The sequence below is a fragment of the Dasypus novemcinctus genome, chromosome 20 (assembly GCF_030445035.2).
Source record: "Dasypus novemcinctus isolate mDasNov1 chromosome 20, mDasNov1.1.hap2, whole genome shotgun sequence".
NCBI classification, from domain to species: domain Eukaryota; kingdom Metazoa; phylum Chordata; class Mammalia; order Cingulata; family Dasypodidae; genus Dasypus; species Dasypus novemcinctus.
Genome location: NC_080692.1, coordinates 18,555,946 through 18,577,551, shown reverse-complemented (window position 1 = coordinate 18,577,551; position 21,606 = coordinate 18,555,946). Strand labels below are relative to the sequence as shown.

General features: G+C 45.0%; 1 protein-coding gene across 1 annotated transcript in view; it reads right to left on the bottom strand.

Annotated features, from left to right (window-relative positions):
- Positions 1–21,606, bottom strand: part of CACNA2D4 (calcium voltage-gated channel auxiliary subunit alpha2delta 4) — a 113,609-nt gene that overhangs the window by 66,056 nt on the left and 25,947 nt on the right. The window contains exons 18-24 of the mRNA XM_071210048.1: positions 18,175–18,261; positions 17,524–17,595; positions 6,742–6,803; positions 5,555–5,622; positions 5,008–5,053; positions 4,820–4,917; positions 3,034–3,127 (exon numbers count right to left, since the gene is read on the bottom strand). Coding sequence (XP_071066149.1) covers positions 3,034–3,127; positions 4,820–4,917; positions 5,008–5,053; positions 5,555–5,622; positions 6,742–6,803; positions 17,524–17,595; positions 18,175–18,261 — 527 coding nt within the window. The remainder of the gene's footprint in view (positions 1–3,033; positions 3,128–4,819; positions 4,918–5,007; positions 5,054–5,554; positions 5,623–6,741; positions 6,804–17,523; positions 17,596–18,174; positions 18,262–21,606) is intronic.

The window sequence follows — 21,606 nt, the reverse complement described above, 5'->3', positions numbered from 1 at the left end:
TAAATTTCCACATGCAATTAGATGAATTTCTGGATTTTCTCTTCTGTTCTATTGATTTTCCTGTCAATCCATGTACCAATATCATGATTTGTAAATTATAAAGGTTTTGTTTGTTTTTGTTTTGCTTTTTATTTTATTTTTTAAATTGCCCTTTTTTTAAAAAAGATACATAGATCACAAAAAAGTTACATTAAAAAATATAAAAGGTTTCCATATACCCCACACCCCACACCCCCACTCCTCTCACATCAACAACCTCTTTCATCATTGTGGCACATTCGTTGCATTTAGTGAATACATTTTGGAGCTCTGCTGTACTGCATGGATTATAGTTTACATTGTAGTTTACACTCTCCCCCAGTACGTTCAGTGGGTTATGGCAGGATATATAATGTCCTGCATCTGTCCCTGTAATATCATTTAGGACAACTTCAAGTCCCGAAAATGCCCCCACATCACATCTCTTCTTCCCTCTTCCTGCTGTCAGCAACTATTGTGGCCACTGTCTCCACATCAATGTTACAATTTCTTCCATTGCTAGAGTCACAATAGTTCTATAGTAGAATACCAGTAAGTTAACTCTAACCCATATTTTATTCCTCCATCCTGTGGACCCTGGGATGGTGATGTCCACTTCACCTCTAAATTGAGAGGGGGCTTAGATCCCACATGGCTGATGAATGTGATTCTCCTGCTTGCAGTTGTAGGCGCTCTTGGTTCCCTGGTGTGGTGGTTGACCATCTTCACCTCCCTGTTAGCTGACCTGGGTAAGTCCAACGAACAGGAGAGTAGGAGTTGCAACTCTGCTGAGGCTCAGGGCCCAGCTGGCACATGGACAGTCCAGAGATTCAAGTTTCCTGAGTATACATCAACCCCAGCAATTATAAAGGTTTTATATGTTTTGATATCTTGGTAGGACCAACTGCCTCTTATTGTGCTTTCTTTTCAGAAAAAGTCTGGCTCCAAAAAAACCTCATTTTTATTGGTATTGTATTAAATTTATAAATGAATTCAATCTTTATGACGTTGACTCTTCTTATACCAGAGCCCTGTATGTCTTTCTATTTGTTCAAGTCTACGTCTGTGTCTTTCAGAAGTGTTTTATGATTTTCTTTATATTTTATGCCTAGGTACTTCACTTTCTTTTTGAAAACTTTTAATTTTGAAATAATTTCAGACTTACAGGACAGTAGCAAAAATAACACAAATTCCTACAAAGGCTCCAACACACACCCCAGCCAGATACCAGATCCACCAACTTTTAACATTTGGCCACATTTGCCTTTACCATTCTGTCTATCTGACCATTGATCAGTCTCTATCTCTAAACATTTGAGAGTAGGTTGTACACATCACACTCTTTGTATTCTTATTTATTATTTAATGTTTTGCTGTCCTGCCTTCTCACATTTATACCTGCTATCAAGCTTTTGTTTGTGTAGATTATTCATTTTGGATGTTGATATTATAACCTGTTATTTTACTAAATTTTTTTTTTTGTTTTTGTTTATAGTTTTCTTATTAATTTGTTTGGGATTTCCAGATAATCTTATCATTTAAAAATAGATACACTTTAAAAAAAAAGACTTACATTTTATTTACTTTATTTATACGGCCCCCTCTACCCCATGGGTCCCTCGTCTGTCTGCTCATTGTTCACCTTCTCCAGGAGGCACTGGGAACTAAACCCAGGACCTTCCACATGAGAGGGGGATGCCCAACGGACCGAGCCACATCCCCTCCCAAATAGATACACTTTTATTTCTTCCTTTCCAGTTATCATCGCCTCTCAGTGCTTCCTTTCGTCTAACCGCATGGCCTAAAGCCTTCAGCGCCTGTTAAACAGCGGTAGGCAGCGGGGTGTGCTGGGCCTGTTCCTGTCTTTAGTGACAGAGCCTCTGGCCCATGAAGTAAAATGCTGACTTGCAGGTTTAAGTCAATTTTAATTTTGAGTATGTCAAAAACATGAACCGATACTAGTTTTTTGTTTTTGTTTTTTTTTCAAATGCCTTTTCTGCATCTGTGGAAATGGTTTTATGATTTTTTCTTTAGTTTTACTAATATGCTGTAGTACCTTAATTCACCAGGTCATCTTTTCGGATGCATATCCTGGTTAAGCATATTTGCTTCTCAATATTTCTCAACATTAAAAAACCATCTGTGGCTCATCTGTGAACTTGGAAAGGTCAAGAGCATACCCCTTTACTTCAAATTTAGTGATCCGGCCCTCTGTAGGAGGTGGAACAGTATGGAACAGTAGAGGCTCTGGAGCTGGGCTGCCTGATTTTGATGCCAGCTCTGCCACTATTACAATATGCCTTTGAGCAGGGCACTTGGTTTTGCCATGCCTCAGTTTCCTCATCTGTAAAATGGGGCTAATGTTGGAGTATAGGGTTAAATGAGTTAATATGCATTAAGCACTTAGACTAGTGCCTGGCACACTGTACATTTAACTCATGAATGGCACACACTAGCCCCACAAAGACACGCCAACACCCACACCCACACCCACTGCTCATCTTCTTTCTATCTGTCCACTAAACACACGAGCATCAGGTGAGAGTGAGGCCACCTAAGCCCCCGGGAAACAGCAAGTCAGGCTTGCACTTCAGGGGTGCTGTGACCCTGCCAGCTGCCAACAAGGCTTCCTTCAGCCTAAATTCTTCCTCGGGCACTTTGGCAAATGGGCGTTCATGGGCTAGAGCCCAGCCCAGAGAGAGAGGGGTCGGCCCAGGGAGGATTTGGGCTCGCGCCCGTGAGGGGACCTGCTCTTGGTGTTTTCTCAAAGGGGAGGGAACGCAGCAGCCACCTGTCGCCTGCAGATGCTTTGCTGAGGTCGTGCCTGCTCCACCCACCCCTGACCGCCCTCATCACTGTGCAGCTCAGGCCAGGAGGACGTGGGTGGGCTCCTGAGCTGCCAGCCGGGCCGTAGGAGAGACCCTGACTCAGCCAAGGGAACGTGTGGCTTGAACTGCCCTCCACCCCCACCCCTGCTTTTCATTCTCGGGACCCTCCGCCCCTCCTGGCACGTACTCAGAGGTGTTGAGCACCAACGCGGTCCAGTAAGCTTCCATGGGGGCTGTCACCACCGCATCCAACAGCACCTGCCGCACCAGCTCCTCGTTGCCTGTGGGAGCAAACAGGGGGTGGGGTGGGGAACAGACTAAGACACTTAGCTCCCCGTGATCACGAACGGAGCTCCTCTACCCTTTTGAGGAACCCTAAAGACCAGGGAACAGGATGTGCCCCACAAACATACACCTGGAATGAGTAAAACCAACTGTGTGAGCGAGAGGAAGGCGCTTCACCTCCTTCAGCCCTAACTTTCTCAACTCCAAAAAACATGCGTGCAGAACCCAACTATTTCTAAGGCTCTTTCTGGTTCTAAGGTTCTGTGAATTCAGGAGAGTCCTGCAGTGACACTAGACTAGGCTCTGTGCCCTGACCTCCTCTCCCACTCAACTGTCACCTCTCTGATCTGTGCTCAGGACAGGTTGGCCTTTCTTACCTCTGTGAATTTGAACTTCCCCAGCTCTTCCTCACCTCCCTGCAGGCTCTTCCCTTGGTCCCATGCTCTGCGGTTGGGGGGGGGGGCTCTTTTTAATCCTCAGCTTAAATGGCACCTCCTTCCAGAGGAGGGTTTGGGTTATCTCTGTGGCCTCAACTGGGCCTGGCACCAGAGAACAGGTGAGCCTCATTCTTTGCAGCTCCCATATTTGTGAATTTGCTTATGCTGTAAAATTTATCTGTAATATACAAATCAACACTCACCACATTTTTGTGGTCATTCATGGGCATGCATGGAGTGGTAAAAAATCTGAGTCCCCCCTGTGCACATTCCTGGCTGAGGCTGACGAAGGCAGTGCTCTGCCGTCCTGTTCCAGCTCTCATAATGTAAACGAGTGTCCTTACCATGGTCTATTTAATGCCATGAGTTTGCATTTTTTTGCGTTATTTGTGTGTGATTTTGCTGTCTGAAACGAGTCTAGCGTTCCTAAGCACAGGAAGGCTGTGCTGTGCCTTACAGAGAAAACATCCGCATTAGATAAGCTTTGTTCAGCATGAGTTACAGTACCATTGGCTGTGAGTTCAAGGTTAAGGAGTCAATAATACATATTCAATAAGGCGTCTTTAAAAAACACAAAGGTTGGGCACATACCAGTTGACAAAAGTGCTGTGACCAGAGGCTCTTAGGAGCAATAGCTCAGTCTTTACTAATTCAATGTCCATGGTAACTTTATAGAACATAACTACCACGAATGAGGAGAATTGACTCTATATGCTCAGTACATATTTGTTGATGGAAAGAATGAATGAACAAATGCATGTCCTGTTGGCCAGCCTGTGAGGCATTCTTGTTATGGGAGTGACACTTATGTGGCAGGATGACCTGCTCCTTCTTCCAAAGGTGAAGAGGAGGGGCCATGCTGAGGGTGTGGCCCAATGATCTCACCAATTGCATTAGAGCAAGGTAATTTAGGTTTAGCCTGAGGACCAGTGGTTAGGAAAGAGTCACAGACCACTAGCTTCAAGAGGCCATCTGGTCTACCACTCTCCTCTGGTGAGGTGAGACTCCAGGGGGCAGTGCCTGCTCCTTGGCCAGGGACACAGTGCTGGGTGGTGACACCCTTACACACCATGGGCCTTCTTCTGAGCCTCATGGGTGACACGCTCACACACTGTGGGCCTTCTTCTGAGCCTCGCAGTGCTCGGGACACTGATCCCAGCCCCTGACATGGGGACGCACTCATGTATCCACAGTTTCCAGAATGCTCAGACACCAGCTTGAAGGTAAGCCGCAGTAAGGCTCTGCACTCACACTCCAGGTCTGGGTCCTCCCTGGTCAGGAATCGGACCACGGCCTCCAGCTGGCTGAGCTTCTGGTGGTCCGGGTCGATATCCGTAATGCAGTAGATCCTGGAACCCAGGAGAGTCAGCGTTACCTTGAATGGTTCTGCCTCCCTCCCTCCTGCTTTCTACCTCCCTGTGAAGCAACTTCTTGCTTACCATTCACTGGCCAGGCTCAGCTCGGGGCGAAGCAAGTCGTGCAGGCCTGAAACCGGAGGTCACACTCAGTACACTTCTCACCCACTGTCTGGAAATGGCTGCACAGTAAGCTTTGTCATGATAGGACTGGGTTTTATTCTTTTTTTTTGGTCCATTCTTAGCCCAGAGTAGGGACTCACAGAATGGATCATGCCTCTGTCCATGTTACTCTCATTGAAATTGAAATGATTTTCCTATTACCTCATGTCCAAATCCCCTGTATTTGTCTAAGACAGTGTTTTCAAAGAGCTACCCAGACAGAAGGCATCTTTTCCTCCTCATTCAGGTTTAACGCCACTCATTCCTTTCTGAGTTGTAGTTTCACTATTACGGGCACGTTCTAATGCTCCCACCGGACAGCAGTCCTTAAAAAAGCCATGTCTAATTCCTCTTAGGCTCTGCCTCAAGACCTAACACTTTGAAACCAAGGATTTGGCCTCGCTGGCTTTGCTATACCCAGCTGAGCTAAGCGGTCAGTCTCTGGCCATCGGTACTTGGCTCCACCCACCTTCTTCCACCGATGTGTTCCCCAGGAGGATGTATTCTCCGTGGCCCCGGGATAGCACCACACCCAAACTGTAGGCGAGACACAGAGTGCTTGTCCTCATCAACAGCAAATGCCAACGGCGCCCTCACACCCCGTCCTTGTGAGCTGAGCACATGAGCTTTTATACCCTTCGCATGTGGCACACATGTTAAGCCCCTCCCCTTTCTTTGCTTTTGACCTCATGGGCTGTCCCTTTAGAACTGGGGCCCCGCTCCTCCTATTTTTCCATCAGCTTTTCCTCTTGAGAAGGTTGTGGAAATTCTGTAGACCACGAGCCCTCTCAGCTCCCACTTTAACCAAAGTGCAGCTGGGGTCCTCACAAGGACCCCGGAAATGCAGAAAGGCTCCATGTGTCACGGGAGACCCCACGGATAGGAGGTTCCTTCCCTTCCCAGTGCCTTCCACCATGCCTTCCTCTCCTGGATAGTTATCGGAGCCACCGAGGGAGCTTTAAAAGAGACAGGTGTCTGGGCCTCAGCCCCAGAAATTCTGATTAAATTGGTGAAGACGGGGTCAGGCATTGGTATTTTTACAAAGTTCATCAGGTATCCTAATGAGCAGTCAGGTGTGGGAATTATTGCTTTTGAGACAAATGAGGTACTACAGAGATAAGGACTATTTATTTCCTTATAATCCTTATGGATATTTCACTACATATTTCCTTTATATTCCTTGTAGGCATTCTGTGTAATGCCTAAAACCAACTGTTTGGAGGGAACCCAAGGGATCTTCAAGTTAGATCCTTTTGTCTTACAAATAAGGCATTGCTTTAAGAGATTTAAGTGGATTATATTATTTAATCCTCACAATAACCAAAGGACCCACTATTATTATCCCCATTTTACAGATGAGGACTTTAAGGCACAGAGAGGTAAGTGACTTGACTATGGTCTCACAGCCTCTAAGTGGTGGACTTGGGCAACTTGGCTTGAGAGAGCCTAGATCACTAGGCACTCAGTCATTAGGTTACACATGCTGGCAAGTTCAAGCTAGACCTCAAGTTTCCTGAATGGTCACCTGGACCTTTTTCTATTACCACAAAATTGCTAACTACATACAAATAAATCCATCCAAACCTGAAAATTTTACCCTGAGTTGTTGGTATTAAGTTCCACCTACCCCCTGTTAATAAAACATGGGCCTCTCACCTGAAAGGTGTGTCTTTGATGTCAGTGAAGAAGTAATCCTTGGTCAGGAAAAGAACTCGCTTCTGAAAGAGCAGGAAAGAGCAGGGTGCTAAGTGGAAAGGTGCATGCCTGCCCCTGCTGCCCGCGTCCCGACAATGTCTTTAGAGTTTTCTTCGCCTCTGTAGCACTTCCCCAACTTCTTACCCCTTCCGTGACTGCCACCGACCTGCCTCATCATATTAACATCCGTAGGCAGGATCATCTGCAGGCCCAGCAAGCTGTGGCCGCTGGAGACTGCCTGGATTTAAGGTCCAGGCTCTACATGTGTGCTGTCCGAGACGGTAGCCACTAATCACCCATGGCGATTGAGTGCTTGAGATGTGAGGCTGAAGAACTGAATTTTAAAATTTTATTCGGCTTTAATGAATGGAAACATAAACGTAGATGGCCACGTTTGCCACGTTTGCCAAACGTAGATGGCTGATGTCTGCCATCTTGAACAGCGCAGGTGAAGATGGTGGCTCCAGGGCTCAACATGGGATCAGAGAGGAGGCGGCCAGTTGGTGCTAAACACTCCTGGAGGTCATATCTATTCAACCCACCCACAACCTTCCCCTCCCTTGAATATGACCAAGGGAGAATGGGGACACCATTGTCCCCTCCACTGTCCCCTCCCCCCCAAAGCCTGTCACCCTTAACAGCTTCTCTTTCTTTTCAAACCTACCATCTTTCAGGTTTCATTTTAATTTGTATAAATTTGGGCATGGGATAGTGCAAGATTGTGGATAAGGGTATGGGCTGGGCACCAGATAAATCTGGATACAGGCAAATGACTTTACTTTTCTAAGCCTCAGTGTTTTCATTTGAAAATTGGGAATTCACAGAATCTCTTGCAGGAGGCTGCTGTGAGGTGGGGTGTTAGTTTTTAATCTGTGGGGATAAGTCCACGGAGGAGCATGATTTGTTCTGGGCTCTGAAATTCTATGGATCGTTTTTGTTCATAGACACAAATCTATGTCATTGGGAAAGCCAAATTGTAGTTGGCTCAGGAACTGTTCTTATTACATTACCACTTCTTTCAGCTTTTCTGGTCCTTTTTAGAAGTTGGAGTAAGATGTTGGAAGGGACACAGAGGACAAGGGACAGAAAAAAATGATTTGCTTTCTAAGAGACTGGCTTCCCACCCTACCAGAAGTAACATTTATCTAGCTCTAGACTTATCCCCTGGTGATGACCCCTCCTCCTCTGCTTCAGTCAGACCCTCTCAACCAGTTTCTCTCCATCACAGAAGTCAGGGGGAATCTTGGGAGGGGTCGTGGAGGAGTCGAGAGCCAGCTGGGCAGTGACGGGCTCTGGAGCACAGACTCCAAGGTGGGGCTGGATGGAATATCAGACCCGGAGAACATCTACTAGAGTTTTCTTCTTTTCTACTGAAGAAAAAGGTACATACAATGAAATGCACAGATCTTAAATGCATAATTCAATTAGTTTTAATTAAAGAAATTAATGTTAGTATAAAGCTAAATTTACATACATTTAGTTTTGATAAATCTATACAGCCATGCAAAATGACCTGCCCATCAAGATATGGAAAGATCTCTTGGTCCTCTCTCAGGCAGTCCGTCTTTCCCCCATCCCTGGCAAACTCTCTTCTGATTTCTATCACCACAGATTCATTTTTCCTGTTCTTACAGTATGTACTCCTTTGTGTCTGGCTACTTTCGTTCAACACAATGTGTTTAAGATCCATCCAAATTGTTGCATGACTCAGCAGTTTCTTCCTTTTTATTGCTGTATAGTATTTGCATATATGGAAACACCACAATTTGTTTCTACATTCACCTATGGATGGTCATTGCAGTTGTTATTTCCAGTGTTTGGCTATAATGAATAAAGCTGCTATAAACATTCTTTTTTTTTTTTTTAAAGATTTATTTATTTATTTAATTTCCCCCCCTCCCCTAGTTGTCTGTTCTTGGTGTCTATTTGCTGCGTCTTGTTTCTTTGTCCGCTTCTGTTGTCGTCAGCGGCACGGGAAGTGTGGGCGGCGCCATTCCTGGGCAGGCTGCTCTTTCTTTTCACGCTGGGCGGCTTTCCTCACGGGCGCACTCCTTGCGCGTGGGGCTCCCCCACGCGGGGGACACCCTTGCGTGGCACGGCACTCCTTGCGCGCATCAGCACTGCGCATGGCCAGCTCCACACGGGTCAAGGAGGCCCGGGGCTTGAACCGCGGACCTCCCATGTGGTAGACGGACGCCCTAACCACTGGGCCAAAGTCCGTTTCCCTAAACATTCTTGAATAAATCTTCTTGTGGATATGTTTTCATTCTCTTGGTAAATACCTAGAATAGAATTGCTGGGTCCTATGGTAGGTAAATGTATGTTTACCATGATAAAAAAAAAAAAACCTACCAATTTTCCAAAGTTATTTTTTATCATTTTATAGTCTGTAGTGGTTTGGAACTGTATGTATGCCAGAAAATCACATTCTTAAAGCTAATCTCTTCCTGTGGTGTCAACCTATTGTAAGGAGGACCTTTTGAATAGGTTACTTCAGTTAAGGTGTGGCCCAGGGTGGGTCTTAATCTTCTTTGGAGTCCTTTATAAATTGGATGAATACAGAGAGAGAAGAGCCATGGAAGCAAGAAGGTGAAAGCAATGAAACCTAGAAGAGAGGGGAGAGACCAGCAGACACTGTCATGTGCCTTGTCCTGTGACAGAGGAAAGCAGGATCACCAGTTGCTGGTATTCAGGAAGAAAGCATCATCTTGATGATGCCTAGATTTGGACATCTTTATGTCTTCAAAATTGTAAGCTTGTAAGCAAATAAATTCCCATAGTTAAAGCCAACACATTTTATGGTACCTGCTTTTGGCAGCAAAGCAAACTAAAATACAATTCACATGTATGAGAATTCCAATTTCCTCACATCTTTGCTAGCATTTGGTGTTGTCAGTCTATAATTTTAGCCTATAGAGGTTATGAAATGGAATCTCTTTGTAGTTTTAACTTGCATTTCTCTGAATGTCAACCTATAGTCAAAGCAGACTCAGGATGCTGAATTCTTTTTCATGTACTTTATTGATCATTTGTATATCTTCCTTTGTGACATGTCTGCTCAAGCATTTTGCCCATTTTTATTGGGTTATTAGTCTTTTTTTTTTTCTTTTAGGTAATGGGGGCTGGGGATTGAACCTGGGACCTTGGATGTGGGAAGCTAGTGCTCAACCACTGGTTTTATGGTTTGTTTTGCTTGTTTGTTTTTGTTTTTTCAGGAGGCACTGGGAATCAAACCTGGGATGTCCCATGTGGGAGCAAGCACTCAACTGCTTGAGGCACATCTGCTCCCCAGTAGAAATTCTTTATGCATTCTGGATATAGTCCTCACTTTGCCTTTTCATTTTCTTAATGGTGCCTTTTGATGGGCAGAACTTTTTACTTTTGATGAAGCCCAATTTATCAAAAACATTTTATATTTATTGCTTTTTGTGTATTGTCCAAGAAATCTTTGCATACTCTGATATTGTAAAAATTTTCTCCTGTGTTCTTGTAGCAGCTTTACGGTTGTAGCTTTTACATTGGGGACTATGATCCATCTCAAATTAATTTTTGTGTCTGGAATAAGCTATAGCTCAACGTATATATTTTTCCCACACATTTATTCAGTTGTTCCAGCACCATTAGTTTAAAAGACTTTCCTTTCTCCATTGATTTGCCATGGTGCCTTCATTGAAAATCAGTTGATGATATATGTATGGGTTTATTTTTGGATTTGCTCTTGGGTTCCCTTGATCCATTTGTCTATTCTTATGTCATTACCACTCTGCTCAATTACTGCATCTTTATAGTAAGTTCTGAAATCAGGTAGTCTGAATTATCCAAATTGTTCTTCTTTTTCAAGATCATTTTGGCTATTCTAGATCTTTTTTTTAAAGATTTATTTTTCAAATGTATTTCTCTCCCTTCCCCCCACCCAGCCCCAGTTATCTGTTCTCTGTGTCCATTCACTGTGTGTTCTTCTGTGTTCGCTTCTATTCTTGTTAGTGGCACTGGGAATCTGTGTCTCTTTTTTGTTGCGTCATCTTGCTGTGTCAGCATTCTGTGTGTGTGGCGCCACTCCTGGGCAGGATGAACTTTCTTTCGCACTGGGCGGCTCTCCTTATGAGGCATACTCCTTGCGCATGGGGCTCCCCTACACGGGGGACACCCCTGCGTGGCACGGCACTCCTTGCACACATCAGCACTGCACGTGGGCCAGCTCATCACATGGGCAGGAGGCCTGGGGTTTGAACCCTGGGCCTCCCTTGTGGTAGGCGGATGCTCTATCCATTGAGCCAAGTCCACTTCCCTATTCTAGGTCTTTTGCATTTAGAATTTTGGTTGGGGTTGTGTTGAATCTAGAGATCAATTTGGGAAAAATGGACATCTTAATATTGATCTTACAACCCATAAACATGGTTTTAGCTTTTCATTTATTTAATTTTCGTTAGATACTGTTTTGTGGCTTTCTGCATAGAGGCCACATATGCCTTTATTAAATTTATTCCTAAGTATTTTATGTAATTGGAACTTAAAAATAACTTCATTTTCCAATTATTTACTTCTAATATGTAAAAATACACTTAGTTTAAAAAATATTGACCTTGTGCTCTGTGAACTTGCTAAATTCATCCATTAGTTTTAGTAGTTGTTTTGTAGATTCTTGGGATTTTCTACTCACTCATCTTTTCTGTGAATGAAGACTATTTTACTTTCTCCCTTTCTAACCTTTATGCCGTTTGATTTGTTTTCTTGCCTTCTTGCACTGGATAGGACCTCTAGTACAATGTTGAATTAGGAGCGAGAGCACAGAAGTGAGAGCAGACATGCTTGCCTTGTTCCGAATCTTAGGGAGACGTGTTCAGTATTCTAGCATTAAGCATGATGTTATATAACACATGTAATGCGTCTTTATTCCTCTGGATTCTTTTCAAGGTTTTCTTTACCTTTGATTTTCAGCAGCAGACTACCACGTGGTTAGATATGATTTTCTTTTTATCCTTCATAGGGTTTGCTGAAATTCTTGAATTTGTAGGTTGAGGTTTTTCACCAAAGTCAGTATTTTTGGACATTGTTTTTTCAAATACTTTTTTGCTCCATTCTTTCTCTTTCCCTTCTGGCATTCCAAATATAAATATAGATATAAGACCACTTGATATTAGGCCACTTGATACCATACCACAGGTCATTGTTTTTCTCTTTAAAAAATATTTTTTTTCCCTTTCCGTTCTTCACAATCGTTAATTCCTATTGATCTGTCTTCAAGTTCACTGTCCCTTTTTTCTCCAATCTGCTATGCAGATTCTACACTTTTCAATTTTAGAATTTCCACTTGGTTCTTTTCATGTATTGTGTCAAATTAACTAAGCTAGTATTTCAGTTCCCAGATTCACTTCCTTATGTAGTTCCAGGACAGGGCTGGCCAAAAGCAAAAACCGTTGACTTACTGGCTGTTCCCCTTAAACTTGCAGAGGCATGAGTTTACATTTTGTTGGGATGGATCTGTTTCAGCCTTGTCTTTAGGTCTAGAGTGAGACACTTGTTCTTGGGACATAACCTTCACTCTTACGGTGCAGCCCACCTGTGGTTTCTATGGAAATCCCGAGGTATCTACCCAGCCTTCCCACCTCGATGGGGCTCAGGCTGCACGCAGTCCCCACCGCAATGGGCAGCAGCTGATTTCCCGGGTCTGGTTTCCAGCCTTCCAGCTTTCCACAGGGAGTCTTAGAACCTCCCAGTTCAGGGGTCAGCCAAGAATCAGTGTGGGGTTTAGATACAGATTTGGGGGCTTACCCATCTGTGGCTCCCTCATTTCTGGGATGTCCCCCCTCATTTCCAGGCAGTCTAGAGGCCCAAAGTAGATTCCCTGGCACTTCGGATGATAAGACTGTGACTTTCTGCTTGAATTCTACCTGTCCCATTCCAAATGGAGTAAGGGTCACCAGTGGGGAAGAAGCCATATGAATGTGTATCTCAATCAGTGCATTGTCTTGACGCAAGAGTTGACCCTGGTTTCCGTGTGCTTTTGGTCATTTTCAAGTGCCTTTAATTTTAAAAAATATTTTGTCTAACATTTGTAATCGCTGTCTGCTGGAAGGTTAGTCTGATGCAAGCTGCTCCTCTGTGATTGGAATCAGAACTCAGATCTATTAAAGCTGAGGCAAAAGAAAGAGACCTGGGGAGGTTTGGAAGATAAGAGTGGGGGTGGAAAGCTGTCAGCCCAACTGCTTCTTTAATAGTTTGCTTTCCTTTGCTGGGAAACAAGTGTGTGTGTGTGGTGTGTGTGTGTGTGTGTGTGTGTGTGTGTGTGAGAGAGAGAGAGAGAGAGAGAGCACTCTAATCCCTGAAATTCAGTATACGTGAAGGCATTGGAGGAACATGGCAAAGTGCCTTTCCCACCTGCGCCAGATGCCGCTCCGTGTATGTGTGTGCACAGTCTACTCCCAAGGCAGTAGATGGAAGAAACCAAAGACCAGCTAAGACTACTATGTCCTACACTCTCCCTCCCCTAGAGCAAATTTTCTAAACTATCAAACAACATAGGAGTGATAAAGGGTCCTAGATTAGATGCTCCAGGGTGCTTCGCTTTTCTGCTTTGTTCTTTTCAACCTGAGAGCCAGGTCGCAGCTGATGGGTTAGCGATTACGAGGCCTGTGACTGTTGCACATTTTGGCAAGTAGGAGGCTGGACTCTATACAAGTTCTGTGTTCTGGATATTGACCCAGGCTGTATTTGTTCCCCTCCCTCGCTCTCTCTTTCTTTATAACATTTTGGAGTTTGTTGCACTTATTTAAAAATAAGGATTTTTAACTGTTTCCCTTCGACAGTGCCTGTAACCGGCCCGTTCACCGTGGCACCCACTCCACCCCCGATGCGGAGGACTGCCTGCTTCTCTCACTCTCATTTATTAACATCATCTGCCTGGTGCCACAGGTTTTTGAGTTTGTGAGTCTTGCTTTAAATTATGCTGGGGCCACCGTTACTGTCTTGGTAACACCCCCATAGTTTGACATTAACTTGCCTGTCTGGAGTTCCAGGGAGATTATAGAAAGATCTGAGCTGATCAGTGGGAAATACAGATGCCTGTAAAACCAGCCCTCTCTCCCCGCCCCAGGCTATCCCGTTTCCTGACCCTTCTACCAGGAGGATGGTTTGCATGACAACAGACATTCCAACAATGCTCTTAGAAGCTTTCCTTTGCCTCAACCTAGACCTGAAGATTTTCCTACTGAGAACAAGCTGTACGTTGAGATGCACTGCTGAGGCTGGAGAGAGGACTGGGATAGACTGGCAGGCAAGTAAACAATGGTACCATCTGCCGATTGTTGTAAAGAGGAGACGTGCGAGGGAAACAGAGCAGTTGGCTATGAACGAGTTGTAGTGACATCGTGGAAGTGGGACATCAGCATAGATCAGAGTGGACGTGGGCTGGACACTGCTGTGGCAGTTTTCACACCAGCAGATCATCCCCCCAACACCGTGTAGGCTTGGGAGCTTCTGGGTGTGAGAATAAAGGGTAAAGAGATGAAAGAGGAAGGGAGCTGAGTTATGATATAACAGGGCAGAAGGAGAGGGGAAGACGATGGCTTTTAAAGATGGGATAGTATATTCTAAATATACTCTTGGGAACTCTTAGAGGCTGGAGTGTGAGTTGAGAATTCAGGGCCAACCCTACAGAAAGGCCATACCCTGCAGTGGTGAAGAGCGTGCGGTCTAGAATCATACAGGTGGGCTTTGCAGTTTATCGTCTGGGTGACCCTGGGCAAGGTTTTAGCCTCTCTGAATTTCCTCCCCTATAAAATAGGGGACAGGATGGTAGCTACCTTATAGGGCTGAGAGTGGTGAATGAGTGACTCATTGTTGGGTGCTCAGCCCAGATCTAAATAAATGTTAGTGGCTATTACTAGTCACTTGTTCATGGTAGAACAAGATCATCTACGTGCCAGGAGACGTCTATCATGTCATCGTCACTTTCACCCCATTTCCTGACGTTAAAGCACGCTGGTGTCAGGAAGCCGCAGTTGAATTGCAGCTGTGTAACCTGAATGGTCTATCAGCAGCAGCGAAGGTATCTCCAGGGGGTGGGCAGCGGTTCCAGGAGAAGTTCAGCCTGCCCTGGATCTGGTTAGGCCTGGTTAGGCCTGGGGTGAGGGTGGAGGCACATGGAAGGAGCCCCGACTTTTTTGGATCAGAAGGAGCAGCGATGACTAGTGGTCTGTCATCACTGATCTCGCCCCGCTGCCTAAAGAAGGCTGTTCTCATCCCAGTGCCTAGGAAAATGCAGATGCCACGGAAATCAAACACTGGTTCCAATGCAAATCAGCCTGTGGGTCTGAAAGGAATGCAAGGCGTGGCTTTTACTTCCTGATGTTTGCCGTCAGCGGAGGTCTTTCTGGAAGACCCTGTAACTGATTGTTGTAGGCACCTGTGTTCTTTTAGCCCTGGCAGATGGGCAACTGGAGGAGGAGAAGGAGGCAATGTGAAGGAGGAGGAGACATTTGTAAATATGTCACGGGACCGTGCAAATTCAGTAGATGCACTGGAACCTTTGAAGTGAGAAGGTGGAATGATCTTTTAAAAACAATGTGCAGGCAACTCTGGGGTGAAAATCAGAGCCATTGAGTGTCCACTTTGAATGGCTTGTACAAAGCAGGGGACTGTATAACACAGAACCCAGTGGTGGATGACGAACTGTGGTTAACAGGACAAATATGAGAATGTTTTCTCCTGAATGGTAAAACATACATAATACTAACATAGGGTGTTAATAATCAGGTGGGTTTGGGGAAAAATACACCAAATATTAAGATATGGGGCATAGTTAATAGTAATGTTTTGATGATGCTCTTTCATAGCTTTTAAAAAATGTTTCACAACAATGCAAGGTATTGGTGGTGGGGAGATGCGTGGGAGCCTTCCAGGATGATACACATGCTTGTTTTGCAAATTCTCAAATTTTACTATACATTTATTATTCATGCATGTTCATGTATGAATGATATATTTCAATAAAATTTTATTTTAAAAAAAGGAACATAAGAGGATACTATGAACAATTGTACAGCAGCAAATTATATAACTTAGAGGAAACAGACAAATTCCTAGGAACACACTAACTATACAGACTGAAGAAGAAATAGAAGCTCTCAACAGCCAATAAAAATTGTATTTGAATAAGTCATCAAAACCTCCTCCTCTTCCCCCCAAAAAAGAAGCCCTGGACCAGATACCTTCACTGGTGAATTTCACTAAACATTCCAAGAAGACTTAACAGCAGTCCTTTTCAAATTCTTCCAAAAAAACTGAGGAGGGAACACCCCACAACTCATTCTACGAGGCCGATATCACCCCATTATCAAAGCCAGAGAGATAACTCAAGAAAACTATAGACCAATATCCCTTATGAATAGAGATGCAAACTCCTTAATACAATATACCAGCAAAACGAATCCAACAGCGCATTTAAAGAACTGTACACCATAATCCCAGGTATGCAAGGATGGTTCAATCTAAGAAAGCCAGCTAAGTAATACACCACAGTAGCGGAATGAAGGAGTAAAGGCAATTTTGTGCCTCACTATTTCTTTCCTAGGTGAGGAAGGAGATCGGCAAGTCTCAAGTCTTATGGAAAACCAGCTGGATGAACTGCAGGAAAAAGGATTTCCTTTCCCTTTCAATACAAGTCTATGTCTGTGTGAGGGATTCTTTCCCCGATTCCTCTGCTTAACCTAAGAATTGGACTTTGAGAGAAGAGGAGGAACGCTGTGAGCTGTGTTCTAACTGCACACTTCAGATCATGGTAGATGTTGCTCTGTCCTCAGACATGTTCTTGATTTCTGTGAAAAAGGAAGGCCCTGATATTCACAAGAAAACAACGAACACTTTGCTGCAGTTTTCAACATCTTACGCGTGTGAGCAAGGGCTGAAAGCATCTTATTTCAGCTGAAAACAAAAGCCATTGTTTGCTTATCTCACAAGATCAACCCCAAATCCAGTATCTGTGCAGCAAGAAACAAGTACAGGTCTCAGAGTAGAGAGATAAATGTCATTACTTTTTTGTTTTGAATACAACATGTTTTAAGCATGTATAGGCTATATAAGACATCAAGAAACCAACGTCTACCTATAATAATTTTGAAACTACTAGGCCTGTGTTTGAGCTTGATCTTGTCACTACTCAGTAAGAAAATGCTTTACAAATATTGTATAAAAGTGTGTCTGGGCTAGTTTTTTAATTCATACTGCTTTGATTTACGATTTTAGAAGCTATAACATTTAACACTGTCAATAAATTTTAAGGTTATAAATTTTAAAAAACCAACAAAGTAAAGGGCTGTAAAATAGTAACAGTACCCACAAGGGTACTGATTCTTGACTATCTGTGGTTACAGCAGAGGAAAATTCGCCATAGGGGAATGGCAATTCTACCCATGTGACATGTTTTGCAAGAACTGCTAACAATTTGCAAAAATTAACCGTCGCTTTTCCCCTTTCCATCATAAACAACGAAAGGGCCAAATGGCAGGCAGCATAAGAGAGAAAGAAGAGTTGGAAATGACGTGAGCTAATCTACCGCCTCTCTCGGCCACCCCCAAAGACCAAGAGCTGTCAGCTTCTTGGCCAGATATTTCCATGGGCCTGATGCCCCCTGCGGATCTGCTCTAATCAAGCCAGCAGCTCACAATCACCAAGTCCATGTCCCGTCACCATCCCCACCGCTCTTAACCGAGATGCGGCCTTCCCAGGCTGCCTCGAGCCCCTTACCCCTTGGTCCAGTGGAACCTTCACATCCAGCGAGAAAGAACCCGTTTCCCCGTTGATCAGGGCTGTTCTCAGCTTCGAGAGGAAAGAAAATGATATAAGTCCATTGGCTGGTGCTGGAGGGAGGAGGTATTGAGCTTTACCGACCGGGTTTGGGCTGATCGCTGGGAGCATTTGCTTCTTCCTTTTTCCCTCTTGCATTTTCTTTCTCTTAGCAGAACACGGGACGGGACTACAGATCTGAGCCTAGGTTCTCTTTAGCTTACAGTTCTGGGCTTTCGCCAAAGTGGACTGAACTGTCAAGGTCCACAGCGGCATAAGACTGAGGCTTAATTTCCTCTACGTTGTGCCGCTGAGACCAAAGCCAGGCTGCCACGTTACTGGCACTTGAGCCCTGTAGCTTACGGACATGATCTCATTCATCCTCAGGCATGCTCATGGTCAGGAAGAAGTGGTTACACTTTAGAGCTGTTATGCCCAGGATAGGAATTGCTGCTGGCTCAGGGCTTGGAAAGGTTCTGGCATTGGACCGCCCTGTCTGGGAGGGGTAGAGTGACCTCAAGGCTTAGAGCCACGCGGCTGACCGTTGAGGTGGAGAGAGGAGGCTAGTTTCGCCCGGGACCCAGCTTCTCCCCGCCCTGCTTCCCCACTCACGATTTCCGCTCGGTCTTCCAACTCCACTTCGGAGAGATCCACGCTGTTGTAGTTGGGCTTGGGTTTCAGTTTCTTCCCCTCCCTGTACTGCAGTGGGCAGGTGGGGAAGAAACAGTAAGGTGAGCGCAAGGCTCCACTCATGGTTCATCTCTCTTATAAAGGCTTTCCGGCATGTTCTTGAAATCAAAGAATCTCAGATCCCTTTAGGTCTTCGGGGCCAAATCCACCCAATGCAGCGCTTCCCTGGCCACCATCTGTGACAGATGGTCCCCAGCCTCTGCGCGCACATTTCCCACGCTGAGGCGCCCCCGATTTTAGGAGTCAGCTGTCAAAGTTGTGGACAGCTCTAATTGCTTGAAAGTTCACCCTCAGACGGAGCTGACATCTGGTCCCTGTAACTCTTACCCTTGGCCCCTAGTTCTTTTCCCTCGAGCTACTTAGAATGCCTCTCCCTGACAGCCCTGGAGATTCTCGAGGGTACTTGTCACTCCTCAGACTTCTCCAAGCTAAACGTTTCCATTTGCAGATGCTTCAACTCCCTCTGAATGCATATCCGCTTTGCCAATGTGGAGTGCCCTGGGCGCAAATCAACATTCCAATTATTCAGCCATAAAAAAGGAATGTTCTGGTACAAGCTCCAATGAGGATGCACCCTGAAGACATCACGTCCAGTGGAAAAAGCCAGACGTGAAAGGAAGGACATTGTGTGACTTCACATATGTGAAGGATCTAGAATAAGCAAATTCACAGAGACAGAAAGTAGATGGGTGAGGGGGAAATGGGCGTTATTGCTTAATGAGTACGGAGTTTCTATTTGGGGTAATGAAAAAGTTTTGGTAATGGGTGGTGGTGATGGTGGCATGACATTGTGAATGGAATTAACACCACTGGATTGTACACACGGAAGTGGTTGAAAGTGGAAATTTTGTGTTGTATAGTTACCACAATAAAAGTACAATAAATCAATATTCTGGATGGGGTCTGTGGGGGGGCGCTCGGACCACGATATCCCACGGCTGTGAATGCTGCCTACAATTGGGCTCAACTTCTTAGACGGCCACACCACCCTGTGGGTTCACCTTGAGTGTTCAGCCACTTTCCTCCCCCTTGGTCTTTCTCATGTGACACACTTTTCAGTTATATCCCCACAACCTCATGCCTGAACACTGAGTATTTTGCCTCTATTTGCAGTGCTTTTCACGCATCCCTAATATACCTCATCTTGCTACTCTTAGCCCAGGGTTTTAGAAGACTTTCCAGACACTAATTTTCTCACTTAATGTCTTAGCCATACCTGCCAGACTTGGTGGCATCTGCTTTCTGTACTTTCATCTTGGTGACAGCAGTTTTGAATGGGACAGAGCCAAGGGCAGATTCTGCAGTGCCTGATAGAGACCTCCCTCCAGTCGACGTACAGCCGTTAGTCAACACTCTATTATTAGTTTTTCTTGCTCTAACACACTCCCTACCCCAGCCTTCTCTTGGATTCCAAGATAGATATACATCGAGTAGTATGCTATGAGGTCAGCAGCCCTCTCCAGGTTTACTTTATTTTTTTTATTATTATTATTTTTAAAGATTTATTTTTATTTAATTCTCTCCCCTCCTCCCTGCCACAGTTGTCTGTTCTCTGTGTCCATTTGCTGTGTGTTCTTCTTTTTGTCTGCTTCTGTTGTTGTCAGCGGCACGGGAATCTGTGCTTCTTTTTGTTGCGTCACCTTGTTGTGTCAGCTCTCCATGTGTGCGGCACCACTCCTGGGCAGGCTGCACTTTCTTTTGCGCTGGGCGGCTCTCCTTATGGGATGCACTCCTTGCGCGTGGGGCACCCCTGCGTGGCAGGGCACTCCTTGTGCGCATCAGCGCTGCACATGGGCCAGCTCCACATGGGTCAAGGAGGCCTGGGGTTTGAACCGCGGACCTCCCATGTGGTAGGCGGATGCCCTATCCATTGGGCCAAGTCTGTGTCCCAGTTAAGAATTAATCAGAGGGTTCCTTTTAGCAGAATGAGCCTCTAGAATGAGCTCCTCTAACCTGCATCTGCTGATTTTTTACTCAGAAAAGCAGCATCCTTCTTTCTCAACTCTCCAGCCTTCTTTCTCACCTGTCCAGGTGCTCTGTAGTATACCTGCCACAACAGTGCCCCCTTTCATTCTTCTTTCTCTCTTCACCCAGGCCTGGATGAAGCTTCCAATACTGGCCATAGAGCTCTCCATGCCTTGTCGATGCCAGCTTTTACCCAAGATCTATTTTTTTTTTAAGATTTACTTTATTTTTCCCCACTTTCATTGTTGTTTGCGTTTGCTGTCTGCTCTGTTCGTCTTTTTTTTTTCTCCTTTATGAGGCACTGGGAACCAAACCCTAGACCTCCTATGTGGGAGGGAGGCACCCAACCACTAGAGCCTCCTCCACTCCCTGCTTGTTGTGTCTCACATTGTGCTTCCTTGCTGTGTCTCTTTGCTGCATCATCTTGCTGTCATCTTGTTGGCATCAGCTCACTGTGCCAGCCCATCACGTCAGCTTGCTGCCTTGATGTCTTGCTTGTCTTCTTTTTTTTTAAACTTTTAAAAAAAAATTAATTAATCAATTAGTTTCTGTCCCCTTCCCCCACCACCCTGGTTGTGTGTTCTCTGTGTCTGTTTGCTGCATCTTCTTTGTCTGCTTCTGTTGTTGTCAGCGGCACGGGAATCTGTGTTTCTTTTTGCTGCGTCATCTTGTTGTGTCAGCTCTCCATGTGTGTGGCACCATTCCTGGGCAGGCTGCACCCTCCTTTGCGCTGGGCGGCTCTCCTTACGGGGCACACTTCTTGCGCGTGGGGCTCCCCTACGTGGGGACACCCTTGCGTGGCAGGGCACTCCTTGCATGCATCAGCACTGTGCATGGGCCAGCGCCACACGGGTCAAGGAGGCCCGGGGTTTGAACCGCGGACCTCCCATGTGGTAGACGGACGCCCTAACCACTGGGCCAAGTCCGCCGCCCTTGCTCGTCTTTTTTAGGAGGCACTGGGAACTGAACCTGGGACCTCCCATGTGGTAGGCAGGCGCCCAGCTGCTTGAGCCACATCCACTTCCCAGATCTATTTCTTTTGAGTAAGGCGCAACATTCCATTGCTATTTCCCAAACCCTGATGATAACTGAAAGATCCTCTTTTGCTCCTCACGTTAAACCATAATTTCACTTTGTTAGTTATTCATACTTTGGGTGCTCTCTTTCAATAATAGGAATCTCCTCTATTATTTTCCTTTTTTAAAACTCAATTATCATTGTCCTTAATACCCATCATAAATTGATAGTACTTTCCTTAGGAATCTCGTTACATTGACTTTACTCTCTCTTGTTATGTAATTTCGTCCTACAGGGCATTATTCTCTACTTGTTTCATTTACGAAAGTTATGTTTCCTTAATTGGACCATAAACTTCTGTTTATAGCATTA